Consider the following 18,172-nt stretch of genomic DNA (forward strand, 5'->3'; position numbering starts at 1 on the left):
CCAAAAAAATAATGGAAATTTTCGGAGCAAAACTACGAATTTTTACCCACTAGGGGTATTTTCGTAATTTGTTACTGAGACTGATAATTTGCACCACACTAAGGAACATTAAGTCAATTTGGATGCAATTGAGGTATAAAAATTGAAAAAAATTAATTTGGAGTTAAACAGACACGTATATCGATTTATCGGGTAAAAAACCGAAATAGGCAAACATCACGTTTAGGCAAAATTTAGACATTTTGCACTTCATATCATGCATTAGTAGTATAAATTAGTTTATTTTGGTTTGGTACCAAAGTAGTAAACCTTTTAATTGTACAATTTGTCAAGGTGGCGAATCCTCTGGCAAGGCCAAAGAAATCGCACCCGAAGGGTAATAGTTGGAGTACCCGAATTTAATTTTCAAAAACTGTGAATAAACTTATTATCGTCTTAATTTTCTAGAGTAGTTTTATACAATTGTGTGATTTTATGAAAAATGGGTTTAAATGGTAAATTGCTATGTATTAAGAGAAATTGTGATTTTATAAAATGATTTTATAAATTTTTTGAAAAATAGAATACTGGTTTTTAAAATAGAGTAATTGGAGACTGCCTGCTTGTGTTGTAAAAAAATTGTATTTTAAATTGAATGGCTTATGACAATAAATGAGCATGAATGGCTAAACTGATTTTGGTGTTATAATTATTTGTATTGTGTATTTAGCCTTGAGAGGCTAGGTTGCGATAAATTACCATATCATGCAGAAAAAGATTTTATAAATCAGGTGGTAGATAAAAGATTAGCTACTGCAGTGGTGGGCGATTCCGTGGGCCAGCCTATTAGAGGGGCACGGTAAACCCCTTTATATTCTCACCTCGGTCGTAGAGGCGCGTAAAGTATCTTCTGAGGTGGGCTTTTTTAGTGCACTTCATGTGGACCACCGCGTGAGAGTGAGACTCAGCCAACGCTAAGGAACGACTATGTTTCAAAATAAAAATATGATTTATGCGAAATCTGAATTTTTAACAACCTTTGCGGACTCGGTTGGATACCCCTGGTCCAGGTGTCACCGAGTACAGGATTTGGCATGAGCCAAGTTTTGAGTAATTCACGAGCCATATTGATTATTTGGTTGAAATGAATATTCGTGATGTGAAAAATTTGCTGAAGTTAATTATTTTTTAATTATCTCAATTTACTCGCCTTTAGATAGTTTAGATGGTGTTTGTTTACTTACTGGGATTTTATAATCTCACCACCCTCAATTCCCCACATTTTAGGTTCGAGATAGCCAACTGCATCAAGGAATTCAGTTAGCCTTGCATTGTCAAAATTATAGGTCCACAGACTCGCATCTTATTGGTTAGTTAGGGGCCCACGTGTCATTGTAAAAGTAGTTTTATACTTTAGTTATTTGATTTAAAATATGTATGAACATATTTAGCTTTTACACCATGTTTTTGGCGAGTTTCGGTATTATCGAAGAAAAATGATGAAAATGCCCCTGTGAGCCAGAAAATAATATTTTATTGTTTTGATTTGGAAACGACTTATGATTTCTTGAAATGCAAGATTTAATAACTGTCGCTCACCGGGAAGATGCGGAAGCTGATGCTAAGCCTTGCAGGGTTTCGATCGGCATTCAAGGTAATGAGTGTCTATCGGGACGTCGCGGCGATTGTCACGGGCCCGATGGGAGTTCCGGGTCGTGACACATTTTCTGTACCACCAAAAATTATCATTATTAATTGTAGATCAGTCTAATTAGTCAAAAAAATTTTATAAAAAATAATTAAGGATGAGAACTTACTAAACCATAACCAACTTGTATAAAAATTCCATTGAATCGAAAATTAAAAAAAATGAGAGAATTTGGTATTTGCAATATTATTTTTAACATATGAGAAAAATATAGGTCATATGTAACATATACACCTAATTTCTAGAATGTTAGCTTTAAAATTATTATAGTTTTAATTATGACAAAATGATCAAATTTGCTTGAACATTATTTGAGTGATCCTTGACAAGTTCTTGAAATGATTTAACTCTCATACATTTGTTCTTACATAGTTACAAGCTTGACTCTTGAAGTTATTGAGCTATATCTATAAGCTTTAATGGCTTAAATGTATGAGTGTTTATGATTCTCATTCATTAAAGTCTAATTCAAAGATTAAAAGAAAATCTTGATGCACTCATTAAGGAGGAGTTTTGAATATCTGTTTTAGTTATGACAAAAAAAGAGAGAAGGAAGACTAAGTTAAATAAAGTTTGATAAGCCTTCATGTTTAATTTATGTGTGTGATGCTTAGTTATGATTTTGTTGAATATTATGTGCTAATTATTATGGATATCCAATATATCTTACTTAGCTACTGTAGATATTGTATATCTTGTTTAGCTACTATGGATGTTATAAATATTTTATTGCAAATCTTTAAAGAAAACTAGATGCATTAACAAAGGGGGTATTTGGTATTTGAAAGCAAGTCAAGATGCATGTTTAGTTGCAAGATGGGTTAATTGGTCAAACAAGCAAAGAAGAAAGAGCTTTAATTAAGACAGATTAGTCTTAACCGATTAACATAAATCCTTAATCAATTAAAGCAATTCTGGGCACTACACTAAGGTCAAACAGAAAGGTCTTAACTGGTTAACACAAGGTTTAATCAGTTAAGCGGGAGCTAAATGCAAAACAAAAGCCTTTTAATTAATTAAAGGAAATGAGTTAACTAGTTAAAGTGTTAAAAAACGTCAAAATTCAAATTCAAAATATCGATGATCGTCCAAGGAGCCAAACCAAAAGATTTAAAGTAGAAGTATTTTTAATTGGTTGAAGCCCATTTTAATTAGTGAAGGATGAATGGAAAGAAGCTTCAATCAATTAAAAGGAGTATTAATCAATTGAAAGGAGGCTAGCTAAAAACAGTGCTTGAAGGTGCTTGAAAACAAAAAATTCTTAATCAGTTAAAATTGCCGTTAATTGGTTAATATAAAGAAGCAGTATGCAAATCAGAGAAGGCTTAATTGGTTAAAGCCTGCTTTTAATCGATTAAAGCCTGCTTTTAATCGGTTAAAGCCTACTTTTAACCGGTTAATGAAGCATTGTCTACACATTTGAATTTAAGGACAAAAGGATAAATAACAGTTAAAAACAGGTAGTTTTTGTCTCCAACAATAGAAGTGATTTTTCAAGTATTTAAAGCCTTTCCAATAGTTAAAAATCACATAGATAAGCTATCCAAAGTGATTTAGAGCTTAAAAGATGAAAAACCTTCTCTTTACACTTGTTCACTTTCATCCTATGTAAACGTGTCAAGCTTAACTTTGTACATCTTAGATCAGTTAGGTGATCAATTGTACTCCATCTTTTCTTCATTTCTTGATTGATTACAGTGTGCAAGGTACTCTAAGGGATTTACTAAGCTTAAGAAAGCTAAGAGATTGTTGTAAGGGTTTAAAACTTGAGTTAGAAGCTCACATTGTAAAAAGCTTGGTGAAAGTTGTTAATTTCACTAGTTTTAGCAAAGTTGGGTTGAAAATCTTTGATTGGAAAGATCAAAGTATTGGATGTAGATCAAGTGGACTGAATCACTATAAATATTATGTTTTGTCCACTTCTCTTAACTTTTTCTTTACTTAGTGTCTTTCAACTTTAACAAGTTTTAAACTTTTCGTTCCAAAATTGTTTAATAGTTTTATAGACTTAAGAGTTTCCTTTAAAATATTTTAATGCTATTCACCCCCCTTCTAGCATTTTTTTTGGAGCCAACATATAATACCACAGGTAACGTGGTACCTTCACAAAATCAAATTTTATTTGTAATGTAAGGTTTAGATTGAATATGTCACCAAATGTAATATTTTTTGTGCTACATTGTATTATTTATTTGTACAAGTTTTTAGCATTGATGTTTTGTAAGGTAGGTATCTTGTTAAGCCATTCACTTTTTTTTTATTAGGTAATTTTTTAAAGAGATATTCTCAAGTTTTAACTTTGTAGGAATGTGTAGCTCAACCATGAGATAAACCTCAAGTTCAATTAGGTTATTCGATTAACCACTTTAGAAATTAATGTTGGTGTAAATGAGGATTAGCTAAAATTTAAAGAACTGATAAAATTGACTTCAAGATGTGCCTTTCAATAAACATTATTTTTAAGACTTATTTTCCTCTCGACACATGGTATACAAATGGAAATTTTACGAATAGCGTTAAAAATACAATGAAGTTAATGTCTAAATTCGTCTTTACATTTTACGAGAGTAGACCGCTAGATACATCCGAGGATTTGTAAAGTTATTCAACCTTAAAGTTTACTTTTTGCAATAAGTAGATTGTAAGGAATTTGGATTTTTTTGCCAATTGATGGAAACTTAAGTGTTTATGTTAATTTTCAAACTATAATACTTATATTTCTCTTGATTTTTCTATTCTTGTCTTATTAGTTTTTGGTGTGTTAAAATGATTGACAACAAGTCCTTCATATAGACTTGCAAGTGTCATTTCTCAAAGGCATAACCTTTTCATCAAGACACCTCTTTGTCTTAAAGATACCTTTGCATTTTGCAAGATACAAGTATTATTTCAATAATCATTTTTGAAAAGAACAATTATTCATTTTATAAGATATAATCTTTGAGCTACAATATGAAAAGATAACTTTTCATATTCAAGCTTTTGAGTTGTAGTGTTTTTCTTGCTATCTCATAACTTTGGATTTAGAGATGTTTTCCCAACGTGTCACTTTATTAAGAGACATAACTATTCACATAAAAAACACACCTACAATCCAATAGTTATACTATGTCATACTATGTAATATAACCTTTTAGTTAAGATAACTTTTTGTATAAAGAGACAACCCTTTATTTGAATAGTGCATGTTTTTCTCTTTTGTGCATGTGTTTTTTAGACTCTTCCGTTGTGCGGTTGTGTATGCTATAAAGAAATGTATTTTTTGTATTATCAAGCATTGCTATTTACACTGATATATATAAAGGTTTGTGATGACCAGTTTTTGTATAATGGTTGTAGAAGTTATAGGGAAGATTTGAGAGATGATTTAAGGACTAATCAGATCAAGGCAATGATCTTTGGCAGATTTCATTGACTAATCAGATCAAGGCAATGATCTTTGCGAAATTTCATTAACCAATCAGATCAAGGCAATGGTCTTTGGGAGATTTCATGCTTGACAATATTGAAGGTATTAATGCTCTGCTATTACTCCTTATCTTAAGTTTTGCTGTATGTCTATGTTATATGTCCTTTACGTATGCGACGGCTTTACAAGTGAAAATATAAGGTTATCGTTGCATGTGATACTCCAACTAGGGGAAGGTTATCTCATATTCCCTTGTCTTTTACGTAATCCAAAGACAGGTTGGGCTGTCACGCTAATGCCCTATGTTCGCTTGTGGGCTACCAATAACAAGGAATCTAGACCATGCGCTATTTATACACCATGTACGTGCTCTCTCTTCTTTTGCTATATATAAACCCTTGGCCTGCTGGCCAGAATACCATTGAAATAAACAAACAATTTCAATTTCTGCATTTTGACAAATGAGCAGTGCCTCTAGAAAAACTTTCCTCCCCCTTGAGCCAACTAGCTTCACAAATGAGTCCAAAGCAGTGATTGATTTCATTGCTGACTACTACAAAAACATTGAGGAATACCCAGTTCAAAGCGGCGTTGAGCCTGGTTACTTGTCAGCAAAGTTGCCCGACTCTGCCCCTTATTGCCCTGAATCACTGGAAGATATACTCAAAGATGTCAATGATTGCATCATACCAGGCCTTACTCATTGGCAAAGTCCTAACTTCTTTGCCTATTTCCAAGCAAACGCTAGCACTGCTGGTTTTCTTGGAGAGATGCTTTGCTCCGGTTTTAATGTGGTTGGCTTCAACTGGATTTCATCTCCTGCTGCCACAGAACTTGAATCCATTGTCTTGGATTGGATGGGCAAACTGCTTAAGCTACCATCTTCGTTTTTGTTCTCTGGAACTGGTGGTGGAGTCTTGCACGGTAGCACATGTGAGGCTGCAGTTTGCACTTTGGCTGCAGCGAGAGACAAGGCCTTGAAAGAACTTGGTGGTTGGGAAAATATAACCAAATTAATGGTTTATGCATCTGATCAAACGCATTTCACTTTCCAAAAAGCTGCTAAATTAGTAGGCATTCCACCATCAAATTTTCGGTTCATCGAAACATCCTTATCAACAGGGTTCTCAATGTCATCTGACCAAGTTCGTTTGGCTATTGAACATGATATCAAATCAGGTTTGGTGCCATTGTTCTTATGTGCAACCATTGGGACAACAGCCTGTGGAGCTATTGATCCCATTGCAGAATTAGGCCAAGTTGCCAGGGAATACAAGCTTTGGCTCCACATTGATGCAGCTTATGCAGGAAGTGCCTGCATTTGCCCCGAGCTCAGGCATTTCCTTGATGGAGTTGAACTTGCCAACTCCGTCAGCATGAATCCACATAAATGGTTTCTCACTAACATGGATTGTTGTTGTTTGTGGATTACGGAACCCAGGCTCTTAGTGGATTCATTGTCAACTGATCCTGAAATTTTAAGAAACAAGGCTAGTGAATTCAAAGCTGTGTTGGACTATAAAGATTGGCAAGTCGCATTGAGTAGACGATTCAGGGCTTTGAAGCTTTGGATTGTGATCCGCAGGCATGGCCTGGCTAACCTGGTGTACCACATTCGCAGCGATATCAGCATGGCCGAGCGGTTTGAGGCATTCGTGGCTAAAGATGACAGGTTTGACATAGTGGTGCCGAGAAAGTTTGCATTGGTTTGCTTCAGGCTTAAGCCCAAGCAAGAGCTTGAAGGCTTAGAATTGAACTCTAGACTGCTGGAGGCCATAAATTCAAGCGGGAGAGCTTTCATGACTCATGCAGTTGTGGGTGGGATTTATGTCATTCGTTGTGCGATTGGGACAACTATGACTGAAGAACGCCACGTGGATGCTTTGTGGAAACTCATTCAAGAAAAAGCTCAAGGTTTATTAATGGAGTAGATTAACGAACAAATAAATGAAGAAATGGTTCTAAATCTAAATGTAATTACTTGTTGATCAGTGGTGTTCACAGGTCAGGTTATCTGCCCGATTATGTTTGGGTTTGGTCATGAATTTTTGGATTCGGTCTGGCTTGAAAAAATTATTATATTAATAAATAATATATATTTTTAGCTTAATTTTACAATTTTAATACATATTAAAATGCAAGGGGAAAAAGCATTTAAACAAGCACTTAAATTAGATGAGAAATTATTTAAACTCAACCAATATGATTAGAAGATTGCCACATATTCCATTAAGATATATTTAAAAATTAATAAGTTAATATGACAAGTAAAAGATATGTAACGCTACTCTAATCATGCTTACGAAAGTTTAAAACCTCCACACAAACGGTGTATAGAATAATCATTCAAATTAGATTTTCCATTTTCTGTACCACCAAAAATTATCATTATTAATTGTAGATCAGTCTAATTAGTCAAAAAAAATTTATGAAAAATAATTAAGGATGAGAACTTACTAAACCATAACCAACTTGTATACAAATTCCAATTGAATCGAAAATTAAAAAAAAAAGAGAGAATTTGGTATTTACAATATTATTTTTAACATATGAGAAAAATATAGGTCATACGTAACAAATACACCTAATTTCTAGAATGTTAGTTTTAAAATTATTATAGTTTTAATTATGACAAAATGATCAAATTTGCTTGAATATTATTTGAGTGATCCTTAACGAGTTCTTGAAATTATTTAACTCTTATACATTTGTTCTTACATAGTTACAAGCTTGACTCTTAAAGTTATTGAACTATATCTATAAGCTTTAATGGCTTAAATGTATAAGTGTTTATGATTCTCATTCATTAAAGTCTAATTTAAAGATTAAAAGAAAATCTTGATGCACTCATTAAAGAAGGGTTTTGAATATCATTTTTAATGATGACAAAAAAAGAGAGAAGGAATACTAAGTTAAATAAAGTTTGATAGGTCTTCATGTTTAATTTATATGTGTGATGCTTAGTTATGGTTTTGTTGAATATTATGTGCTAATTATTGTGGATATTCAATTTATCTTATTTAGCTATTGTAGATATTGTATATCTTGTTTAGCTACTGTGGATGTTATAAATATTCTATTGCAAATCTTTAAAGAAAACTAAATGCATTAATTAAGGGGGTATTTGGTATTTGAAAGCAAGTCAAGATGCTTGTTTAGTTGCAAGATGGGTTAATTGGTTAAACAAGCAAAGAAGAAAGAGCTTTAATTAAAACAGATTAGTGTTAATCGATTAATATAAATCTTTAATTACTTTTCAAAAAAAACATAAATCTTTCATCAATTAAAACAATTCTAGGCGCTAAACTAAGAACAGACAGAAAGGTCTTAACTGGTTAACACAAAGTTTAATCAGTTAAGTAGGAGCTAGATGCAAAACAGAAGCCTTTTAATTAGTTAAAGGAAATGAGTTAACTGGTTAAAGGTCAAAGTTAAAGTGTTAAAAAGCGTCAAAATTCAAATTCAAAATATTGATGACTATCAAAGAAGACAAAACAAAGATTTAAAGTTGAAGAATTCTTAATTGGTTGGAGCCCAATTTATTCAGTTAAGGATGAATGGAGAGAAGCTTCAATCAGTTAAAAGGAGAATTAATCGTTTGAAAGAAGGCTAGCCAAAAACAATGTTAGAAGGTCCTTGAAAACAGAAAATTCTTAATTAGTTAAAACTGTCATTAATTGGTTAACATAGAGAATAAGTGTGCAAGTCAGAGAAGGCCTAATCGGTTAAAGCTTGCTGTTAACCAGTTAATGAAAGATGTCTGCACATTTGAATTTAAGCACAAAAGGATAAATAACAGTTAGAAACAGCTAGTTTATGTCTCTAACGATAGAAGTGAATTTTCAAGTATTTAGAGCCTTTTTAACAGTCAAAAATCATAGAGAGAAGCTATCCAAAGTAATTTTGTATTTAAAAGATGAAAAACCTTCTCTTTACACTTGTTCACTCCCATCCTTTGTAAAAGTGTTGAGCTTAACTTTGTACACCTTAGATCAGCTAGGTAATCAATTGTACTCCATCTTTTCTTCATTTATTGATTGATTAAAGTGTGCAAGGCACTCTAAGGGATTTACTAAGCTTAAGAAAGCTTAGAGATTCTTATAAGGGTTTAGAGCTTGGGTTAGAAGCTCACATCGTAAAATGCTTTGTGGAAGTTGTTAATTCCACTAGTTTTAGTAAAGTTGAGTTGAAAATCCTTGATTAGAAAGATCAAGGAATTGGATGTAGGTCTAGTGGACTGAACTACCATAAATATTGTGTTTTGTCCACTTCTCTTAACTTTTTCTTTATTTGATGTCTTTCAAATTTAACAAGTTTTAAACTTTCCATTCCAAAATTGTTTAATAGTTTTTCAGACTTAAGAGTTTCCTTTAATATATTTTAGTGCTATTCAGCCCCCCTCTAACACTCTTTTTGAAACCAACATATAATACCACAGGTAACGTGGTACCTTCACAAAATCAAATTTTATTTATAATGTAAGGTTTAGATTGAATATGTCACCAAATTTAATATTTTTTTTTTTTTGCTAAATGGTATTATTTATTTGTACAAGTTTTTAGCATTAATGTTTTGTAATATAGGTATCTTGTTAGGCCATTCACTTTTTTTTTATTAGGTAATTTTTTAAAGAGATATTCTCAAGTTTTAACTTTGCAGGAATGTGTGGGTCAACCATGGGGATAAACCTCTAGTTCAATTAGGTTATTCAATTAACCACTTTAGCAATTAATGTTGGTGTAAATGAGGATTAGATAAAATTTAAAGAACTGATAAAATTAACTTCAAGATATGTCTTTCAATAGACGTTATTTTTAAGACTTATTTTTCTCCCGACACTTGGCATGTAAATGAGAATTTTACGAATAGCCTTAAAAATACAATGAAGTTAATGTCTAACTTCGTCTTTACACTTTACGAGAGTAGACCGCTAGATACACCCGAGGGTTTGTAAAGTTGTTCGACTTAAAGTTTACTTTTTGCAATAAGTAAATTATAAGGAATTTGGATTTTTTTTGCCAATTGATGGAAACTTAAATGTTTATGTTAATTTTCAAAACATAATACTTATATTTCTCTTGATTTTTCTATTCTTGTTTTATTAGTTTTTGTTGTGTCAAAATGATTGGCAATAAGTCCTTCATATAGACTTGCAAGTGTATTTTCTCAAAGGCACAACCTTTTCATCAAGACACTTCTTTGTCTTTAAGATACTTTTGTATTTTGCCAGATACAAGTATTGCTTCAATAATCATTTTTAGAAAGAACAATCATTCATTCCGTAAGACATAATATTTGGGCTACAATATGAAAAGTTATCTTTTTAAGCTTTTGAGTTGTAATGTTTTTCTTGTTGTCTCCTAATCTTTGGATTTAGAGATGTTTTCCCAACATGTCACTTTACTAAGAAACATAACTATTCACATGAAAAGCACACTTATAATCCAATAGTTATACTATGTCATATTATATAACATAACTTTTGAGTTAAGATAACTTTTTGTACAAAGAGATAACCCTTTATTTGAATAGCGCATGTTTTTCTCTCTTGTACATGTGTTTTTTAGACTTTTTTATTGTGCGATTGTGTATGCTATAAAGAAAGGTATTTTTTGTTTTATCAAGCATTGCTATTTACACTGATATATATATATATATATATATAGGTTTGTGATGACCAGTTTTTGTATAATGGTTGTAGAAGTTATAGGGAAGATTTGAAAGATGATTTAAGGACTAATCAGATCAAGGGAATGATTTGAGAGACGATTTAAGGACCAATCAGATCAAGGGACTGATCTTTGGCAGATTTCATTGACTAATCAGATCAAGGCAATGATCTTTGGCAGATTTCATGCCTGACAATATTGAAGGTATTAATGCTGTGCTATTACTCCTTATCTTACGTTTTGCTGTATGTCTTTGTTATATGTCCTTTACATATGCGACGACTTTACAAGTAAAAATATAAGGTTATTGTTGCATGTGATACTCCAACTAAGGGAAGCTTATCTCATATTCCCTTGTCTTTTACGTAATTCAAAGAGAGGGTGGGTGGTCACGCTAATGCCCTATGTTCGCTTGTGGGCTACCAACAACAAGGAATCTGGGCCATTCGCTATTTATACACCATGTTCGTGCTCTCTCTTCTTTTGCTATATATACACCCTTCGACTGCTAGCCCGGATACCAATGAAACAAAGAAACAATTTCAATTTCTGCATTTTGACAAATGGGCAATGCGTTGAGAAAAACTTTCCTCCCCCTTGAGCCAACTAGCTTCACAATTGAGTCCAAAGCAATGATTGATTTCATTGCTGACTAGTACAAAAACATTGAGGAATACCCAATTCAAAGCAGCGTTAAGCCTGGTTACTTGTCAGCAAAGTTTGCCTTCTCTGCCCCTTATTGCCCTAAATCACTAGAAGATATACTCAAAGATGTCAATGACCTTACTCGCTGGCAAAGTCCTAACTTCTTTGCCTATTTCCAAGTAAACGCTAGCACTGTTGGTTTTCTTGGAGAGATGCTTTGCCCCGGTTTTAATGTGGTTGGCTTCAACTGGATTTCATCCCCTGCTGCCACTGAACTTGAATCCATTGTCTTGGATTGGATGGGCAAACTGCTTAAGCTACCATCTTCATTTTTGTTCTCTGGAACTGGTGGCGGAGTCTTGCATGGTAGCACATGTGAGGCTACAGTTTGCTCTTTGGCTGCTACAAGAGACAAAGCCTTGAAAAACTTGGTGGTTGGGAGAATATAACCAAATTGGTGGTTTATGCTTCTGATCAAACACGTTTTACTTTCCAAAAGGCCACTAAATTAGTGGGCATTCCACCATCAAATTTTCGGTTCATCGAAACATCTTTTTCAACAGGGTTTTCAATGTCAACTGAACAAGTTCGTTTGGCTATTGAACATGATATCAAATCAGGTTTGGTGCCATTGTTCTTATGTGCAACCATTGGGACAACAGCCTGTGGAGCTATTGATCCTATTGCAGAATTAGGCAAAGTTGCCAGGAAATACAAGCTCTGGCTCCACATTGATGCAGCTTATGCAGGAAGTGCCTGCATTTGCCCCGAGCTGAGGCATTGCCTTGATGGAGTTGAACTTGCCAACTCTATCAGCATGAATCCACATAAATGGTTTCTCACTAACATGGATTGCTGTTGTTCGTGGATTAAGGATTGGACTATAAAGATTGGCAAGTCACATTGGGTTGACGATTCAGGGCTTTGAAGCTTTGGATTGTGTGATCCGCTGGCATGGCCTGGCTAACCTGATGTTCCACATTCGCAGCGATATCAGCATGGCCAAGCGGTTTGCGGCATTCGTGGCTGAAGATGACAGGTTTGAGATAGTGGTGCCGAGAAAGTTTGTCTTGGTTGCTTCAGGCTTAAGCCCAAGCAAGAGCTTGAAGGCGCAGAATTGAACTGTAAACTGCTGGAGGCCATAAATTCAAGCGGGAGAGCTTTCATGACTCATGCAGTGGTGGATGGGATTTATGTCATTCGTTGTGCGATTGGGACAACCATGACTGAAGAACGCCACGTGGATGCTTTGTGGAAACTCATTCAAGAGAATGCTCAATGTTTATTAATGGAGTAGATTAACTAACAAATAAATGAAGAAATGGTTCTAAATCGAAATCTAATTACTTGTTGATCAGTGGTGTTCACAGGTCAGGTTATCTGCCCGATTATGTTTGGGTTTGGTCATGAACTTTTGGATTCGATCCGGTCCAAGAAAATTATTATATTAACAAATAATATATATTTTTAGCTTAATTTTAAAATTTTAATAAACCATCAGTAGATTTAGAAGGTTGCCATATGCTCCATTAAGGTATATTTAAAAATTAATAAGTTAAGATAATAAATAAAAAGATATGTAACAATACTCTCTTCCTGCTTATGAAGTTTAAAAACTTCACATAAAGCGCGTGTGGAATAATCCTTCAAATTAGATTTTCCATTTTCTATACCACCAAAAATTGTCATTATTAATTGTGTATTAATCTAATTAATCAAAATTTTTTATGAAAAGTAATTAAAGATGAGAACTTACTAGCTCATAACCAAATTGTATAAAAATTCCAATTGAATCGGAAATTATAAAATGAGAGAATTTGGCATTTGCAATATCATTTTCTGCATATGAGAAAAATATAGGTCATTGGTAATATATATATATATATATATATATATATATATATATTCAAAATAGCTACCTAAAGTTCATAGGTATTATATACATGTTATTTCTATAATACCATAGGCAACGTGGTGCTTTCACAAAATCAGATTTTACTTATAATATAAGGTTTAGAATGAATATGTCACCAAATTTATTATTTTTTGTACTAAATTGTATTATTTATTTGAACAAGTTTTTAGCATTAATATTTTGTAAGGTCGGTATTTTGTTAGGCCATTCACTTTTTTTTTTGTTAGGTAATTTTTTAAAGAGATACACTAAAGTTTTAACTTTGTGGGCATGTGTGGGTCAACCATGGGGATAAACCTGAAGTTCAATTAGGCTATTCAATCAACCACTTTAGCAAGTAATTCCTCTACTTTTAAAATTAAATATAATATAAAATACGTATATATATATATATTTTTTCATATTAATTAAATATTATAATAATGTACAATTCAATAAATAAAATGATTTCAATGTAAGCAAAAAGTTTACAATAATTTATTTTCTAAAAAAAATTGGGAGGTACTATAAATAATAATATTTCAATGTTTATCAACCTAAATAGAGTGGTTTCTTTGACTAGAAATCTTGACTCCACCCTTAGTTGCCACATCTCAGTCAATATGCTAATAATTTAATGATTAAGTTAAAAAGCCTATGCTTCTAACAGAGCTTACTAGCATTTTTTTTTAATATGGGAAAAGAAAGATTTGACCTAACTTTTTGAGTAAAATATATAGTTAAATGTCAAAAGTATTTTTTTTCTTTTTATATAGTAATAATTAAAATTGTATCATTTTTAAATTGAAATCTCTTTTCAACGAGTATTTGAAGACACATTTTAAATATTTTAATTACATATTAAATCTTACAAAATTACAACATATTTAAAATATTTTAATACACATCAAACTTAACTATATATTTTAAATATTTTAATTGCATTTCAGACTTCACAAAACATGATCAAATGAAACCATAAATTGAAATAAATATCTCCTATTTTCTTTTGGTCACCCCACTTTTTTTTATTAGCATTCAAAACTGATAAATACGTGTATTTCAAACATTTAACTTAATAATAAATATATGTTTTTTATTATAATAAAAAATTTAGATTTAAATTCTCTTTTTTGAAATTAAAAAGAAATATTGAAGCAGAATGAGATCCTTTTTGGATTACATGATTATTATGAGCTCCTTTATTATGTATTTGATAGAAAGTCCTTTTAATTTTCTTGTTTTTAAGAAAATGGTGGGCAAAACTATTAGAGGCTGGAGCTACTAGTATACCATATGTATGCATTATAACTGTCATAAAACCCATAGTCAAATATTAAGAAAGCTTGTAAGGGATAATTACAGGCAAAATAGCATCTCTCTCCCTTTCCCTCACTCCACTCTGGAAGATTTCCATGGCTGAGAAGGGCAGAGGGAGGTGGGGGGGGGAACGTGATATGCAGAGAGACACTGAACACAGCTTGGAAAAAAACATAGGACGAATTTCCTTCCGAGAGCTGAAAATATGAAGAAAATAACAGGTATGGAGTAGCTAACAGCCTCTCTTTACTGAATCAGGGTGTCTAATCATAAAAAATCATAATGCAGATTTGCATCACTAAAACCATTCCTGCTTTCAAAAGAAACCAGCAAAATCATGGATTACACTAAATAATAAAAGTGAGGGGAAAAGGAGTAAAGCCCAGACAAAAACACCGTATTTCATAATTTATATGTAACATATTGAAGGCAATTAGATTGACAATTTTTGGGCATATAAACTGTTGGAGGAGAAAGCAACTATCCGATGCCTTGGTTCTTTATGTTATGTACACAGACATCAGCCATCTATTAGTATCCAGAAGCAGTGAACACCTTAGTTTTCCACTTGATCAATACCACTATCTTCGTCATGCTCTGAGCTGAATTCTCCTCGATAGATTATATTCATGATAGTCTTTGTGGCTTGGCCAACAGCCCGAGAAGTTTTTCTAGCAGCCCCAGCAACAACAGGCTGTAAGGAGATGATAGGCAAACTAGCCCGTTCTTGAATCATTGCTGGATAGAGATGTTACAAAAAGTGAAGTTCTAGTAAAGTACATGGGACAAAAAAAAAAAGGGTACCACGCCTTGGGTTGTGGTGGGGAGGAAAGTTGATTCAAGAGCAACTTTTGAACTTACACATGGTCTGCTGGTGAGCTAGTGAACCAATCTGCCGAATTCCGGCTTCAGCGGCCTGCACAGCTTGAGCTGATTTGTTGACACCATCAGCAATCTCTTGGCTGAGTGTCAAGTAAGCAAACTAAAGCATCATACTCAAAATCATGAAAGCCATTGTGATAATGATAAAGAATGAAAAGTTTTAAAAGTCTATGTCTCATTTTCACTATTTAGGGTCTGAAAAGGGCATTACGTCCATTGACTATAACATGCTATGAAATTTGGTACAAGAAAATATGCTGTATTTTCTTCCAGCACTACATGAGAATCCACCAGAGAAAGAAAATTTCTTGGTTTTAGTAGTTGAAATAGTGATCACCAACAGTCTTCATCCAAATATCCCATGCTATAACAATCCTATAGAAACAGAACCTTCTACGACAAACTCTGCTTTTTCCTGCAAGAGTGTATTAGTCTCTATCCAAAACCACTTTCTTCTCTTCTATTTACAAGAGGGAAACACCTACTGCTTCTTATTTATGAGAAATAATTATGCAACAAAAAAATGAAATTAAGGATTTAATTGTCACCTTAAATCACTTAGTTCCAGTGTAAGATCACTGATCTCCATGCCTGAAAGCCTAATTGCAGCCATAGTACTGGGAAGTTCCTCTCGAGCTGTATCTGCTAGCTTCGAAAGAGAAATTGCAGCTCTTCCCATTGCCTGCGGAACAGGCAAAAAGGAAATAAACATAACAATATTAAAATGCAAACTAGACCTAATCACTAAATCATATGAGAAAAACTTATGTTCAATTTATCAACCACAAAAGCATTCCTTTTTTTACAATTGAGGCTGACTTAGACTTCCTAATGAGCATGTAAGGCTACAGAGCTAAAGTTTAAAACTAAGCACATTAGAAAAACAGCACAATCTGGATGAACAAGCTTCTATCCTGTCACTCTTGACAGGTCAAATCACAAATAAGGCGCGAACGAAATTGTGTGATATTACACATTATTGTTCACTATGCATTATGGCCATTCTCAAATTACATCATATTCATAACATAACATAAAGAAAAATTATTTAATTTATAAATGAAATGGTGAATAGAGAGCCTAGGATATCACATCAATCTTCCAGTCAAGTTTCAGATACAATATTTGAAAACTTACATAGAGTGTTGGAACAGCTACAATGACCAGACTTGTAAATGCCACAGAAGTCTGCATGTATCCAAGTAATCAGTATTAATTAATCAGAAATTAGGAAAACTCAATACCAAACATATTCATTAGTACCAAAGCTTGAAGATAATAATATGAACATTTCAACTTTGTATTTTTAACACTGAACACTTGATTTCTTACCAACACCTATCAACAGAATCTATTTAATTTTTAATCACTAGCCATAGTAAACTGCAAAATCAGAACTATCCAAAAATAATTCACATCCCATAAGCACCCAATAACTACCAAACCCACCAAAAACAAACTATACAAACTATAAACACAACTGCAAAGAATATGTTATCATATTAAACATTTTTAATAATCAAAATCCTAGTAAAAGCAGCAATTTTTCCCTTTTTTTTCAAAATCCACTTCCAATCCATACTACCGCATATAACAAGCACCTAATGGCAACAAAAAGATACCCTCCAAGCAATGAAAACCAAAAGCAAAGCATAGTCTTACCATTCCAACATTCTCAAACATCCAAACATCATCAATATATATATAACACTGTAAAAACTGCATACAAACAAGAAATACATATCAAATTTGAAAAAAAATCCATATTAAGCAACAAGCACCCAGATAAAACATGCCAAAACCAAGAACCACCATTAAATAATCTCAAATAAGCACCAATAACCACGAAACCCGAAATAACTACCCATATGCAGAATCAAATCCATTATAAGCTCCTACTAACCTCACTTTCCAATCAATGAAAACCCAAAACAGAGCATAGTCTATCATTCCAACATTCTCAAACATCTAAACATTATCAATTCCATATAGAAAAATCTAACAATACATAAAAACAAGAACTAAAAATCCATAAAACAGAAAGCACCTACATAAAAACAAGCCAAAACCAAGTACCCAGAGCACCAAATAACCTCAAAAGCCTCAAACACCATACCGTACAAGCAATAAAGGCCCACAGAAAAAAGGCCTGATCACTCAAGCTCATCTTTTGAGTTGAAAAAAAGCTTGGGACAATTGGGTTCCCAACTCCCACATTGTAATTCTCTTTAGATTCATCTCCAATATTGAATTTTGAAGTTTGGGGCCATCCATTGGACTCCAAGCTTGATTCCTTTGAAGTTGAATTGGTAGAAGGATTGGAAGAGCAAAGTGGGATGAAACAAGGAGTGGGTTTTGAAAAGATGGAAAGAGAAGTGGGTGATTTTAACAAGGGAATTTGGTTTTTTGTCTTTGAAGGAAAAGAAAAGAAAGGGAGCAAAGAGTTTGATGTGGGGTTTGGGTTTAAGAAGAGATTGAGTTTCATTTGAAGGAATTTCCGGAGAAAGGAGTTCGTGTGCGAGAGAAATGAAAGAGAAGTGCGTTTTTAATGAAGAGAAAACTTGAGGTTAAATGTTGTCTGTCAAACAACGGTTGAGACGGTGCTCTGCTCTCTCTTGTCCAGTGGTTCTGATGGGTTGGGCTGAAGTTGAACAAAATTATAAGTC

General features: G+C 33.1%; 2 protein-coding genes and 1 pseudogene across 3 annotated transcripts; 2 read left to right on the top strand and 1 right to left on the bottom strand.

Annotated features, from left to right (window-relative positions):
* The first annotated feature begins 5,539 nt into the window (after window positions 1-5,539).
* Window positions 5,540-7,206, top strand: LOC18599968 (phenylacetaldehyde synthase-like). The gene has a single exon (XM_007030182.3). The coding sequence runs from the start codon at window positions 5,558-5,560 to the stop codon at window positions 7,025-7,027; it is 1,470 nt and encodes a 489-aa protein (XP_007030244.3). The 5' UTR covers window positions 5,540-5,557; the 3' UTR covers window positions 7,028-7,206.
* Window positions 7,207-11,328: 4,122 nt separating this feature from the next.
* LOC18599969 (phenylacetaldehyde synthase-like) lies at window positions 11,329-12,833 on the top strand (annotated as a pseudogene).
* Window positions 12,834-14,853: 2,020 nt separating this feature from the next.
* Window positions 14,854-18,130, bottom strand: LOC18599970 (chitinase-like protein). 2 transcript variants are annotated; one of them, XM_007030184.3, is made up of 5 exons: window positions 17,623-18,130; window positions 16,644-16,694; window positions 16,055-16,188; window positions 15,486-15,586; window positions 14,854-15,362 (listed from the first exon to the last, which is right to left on the bottom strand). In XM_007030184.3, the coding sequence occupies exons 1-5, from the start codon at window positions 17,989-17,991 to the stop codon at window positions 15,181-15,183; spliced, it is 837 nt and encodes a 278-aa protein (XP_007030246.3). In that variant the 5' UTR covers window positions 17,992-18,130; the 3' UTR covers window positions 14,854-15,180. The 2 variants fall into 2 exon arrangements, with proteins under 2 accessions (XP_007030246.3, XP_017975986.2); XM_018120497.2 differs by having other exon boundaries at window positions 17,558-17,649.
* Window positions 18,131-18,172: the final 42 nt, after the last annotated feature.

This window comes from Theobroma cacao, chromosome 5, assembly GCF_053813885.1.
Source record: "Theobroma cacao isolate CCN51 chromosome 5, ASM5381388v1, whole genome shotgun sequence".
NCBI lineage: Eukaryota > Viridiplantae > Streptophyta > Magnoliopsida > Malvales > Malvaceae > Theobroma > Theobroma cacao.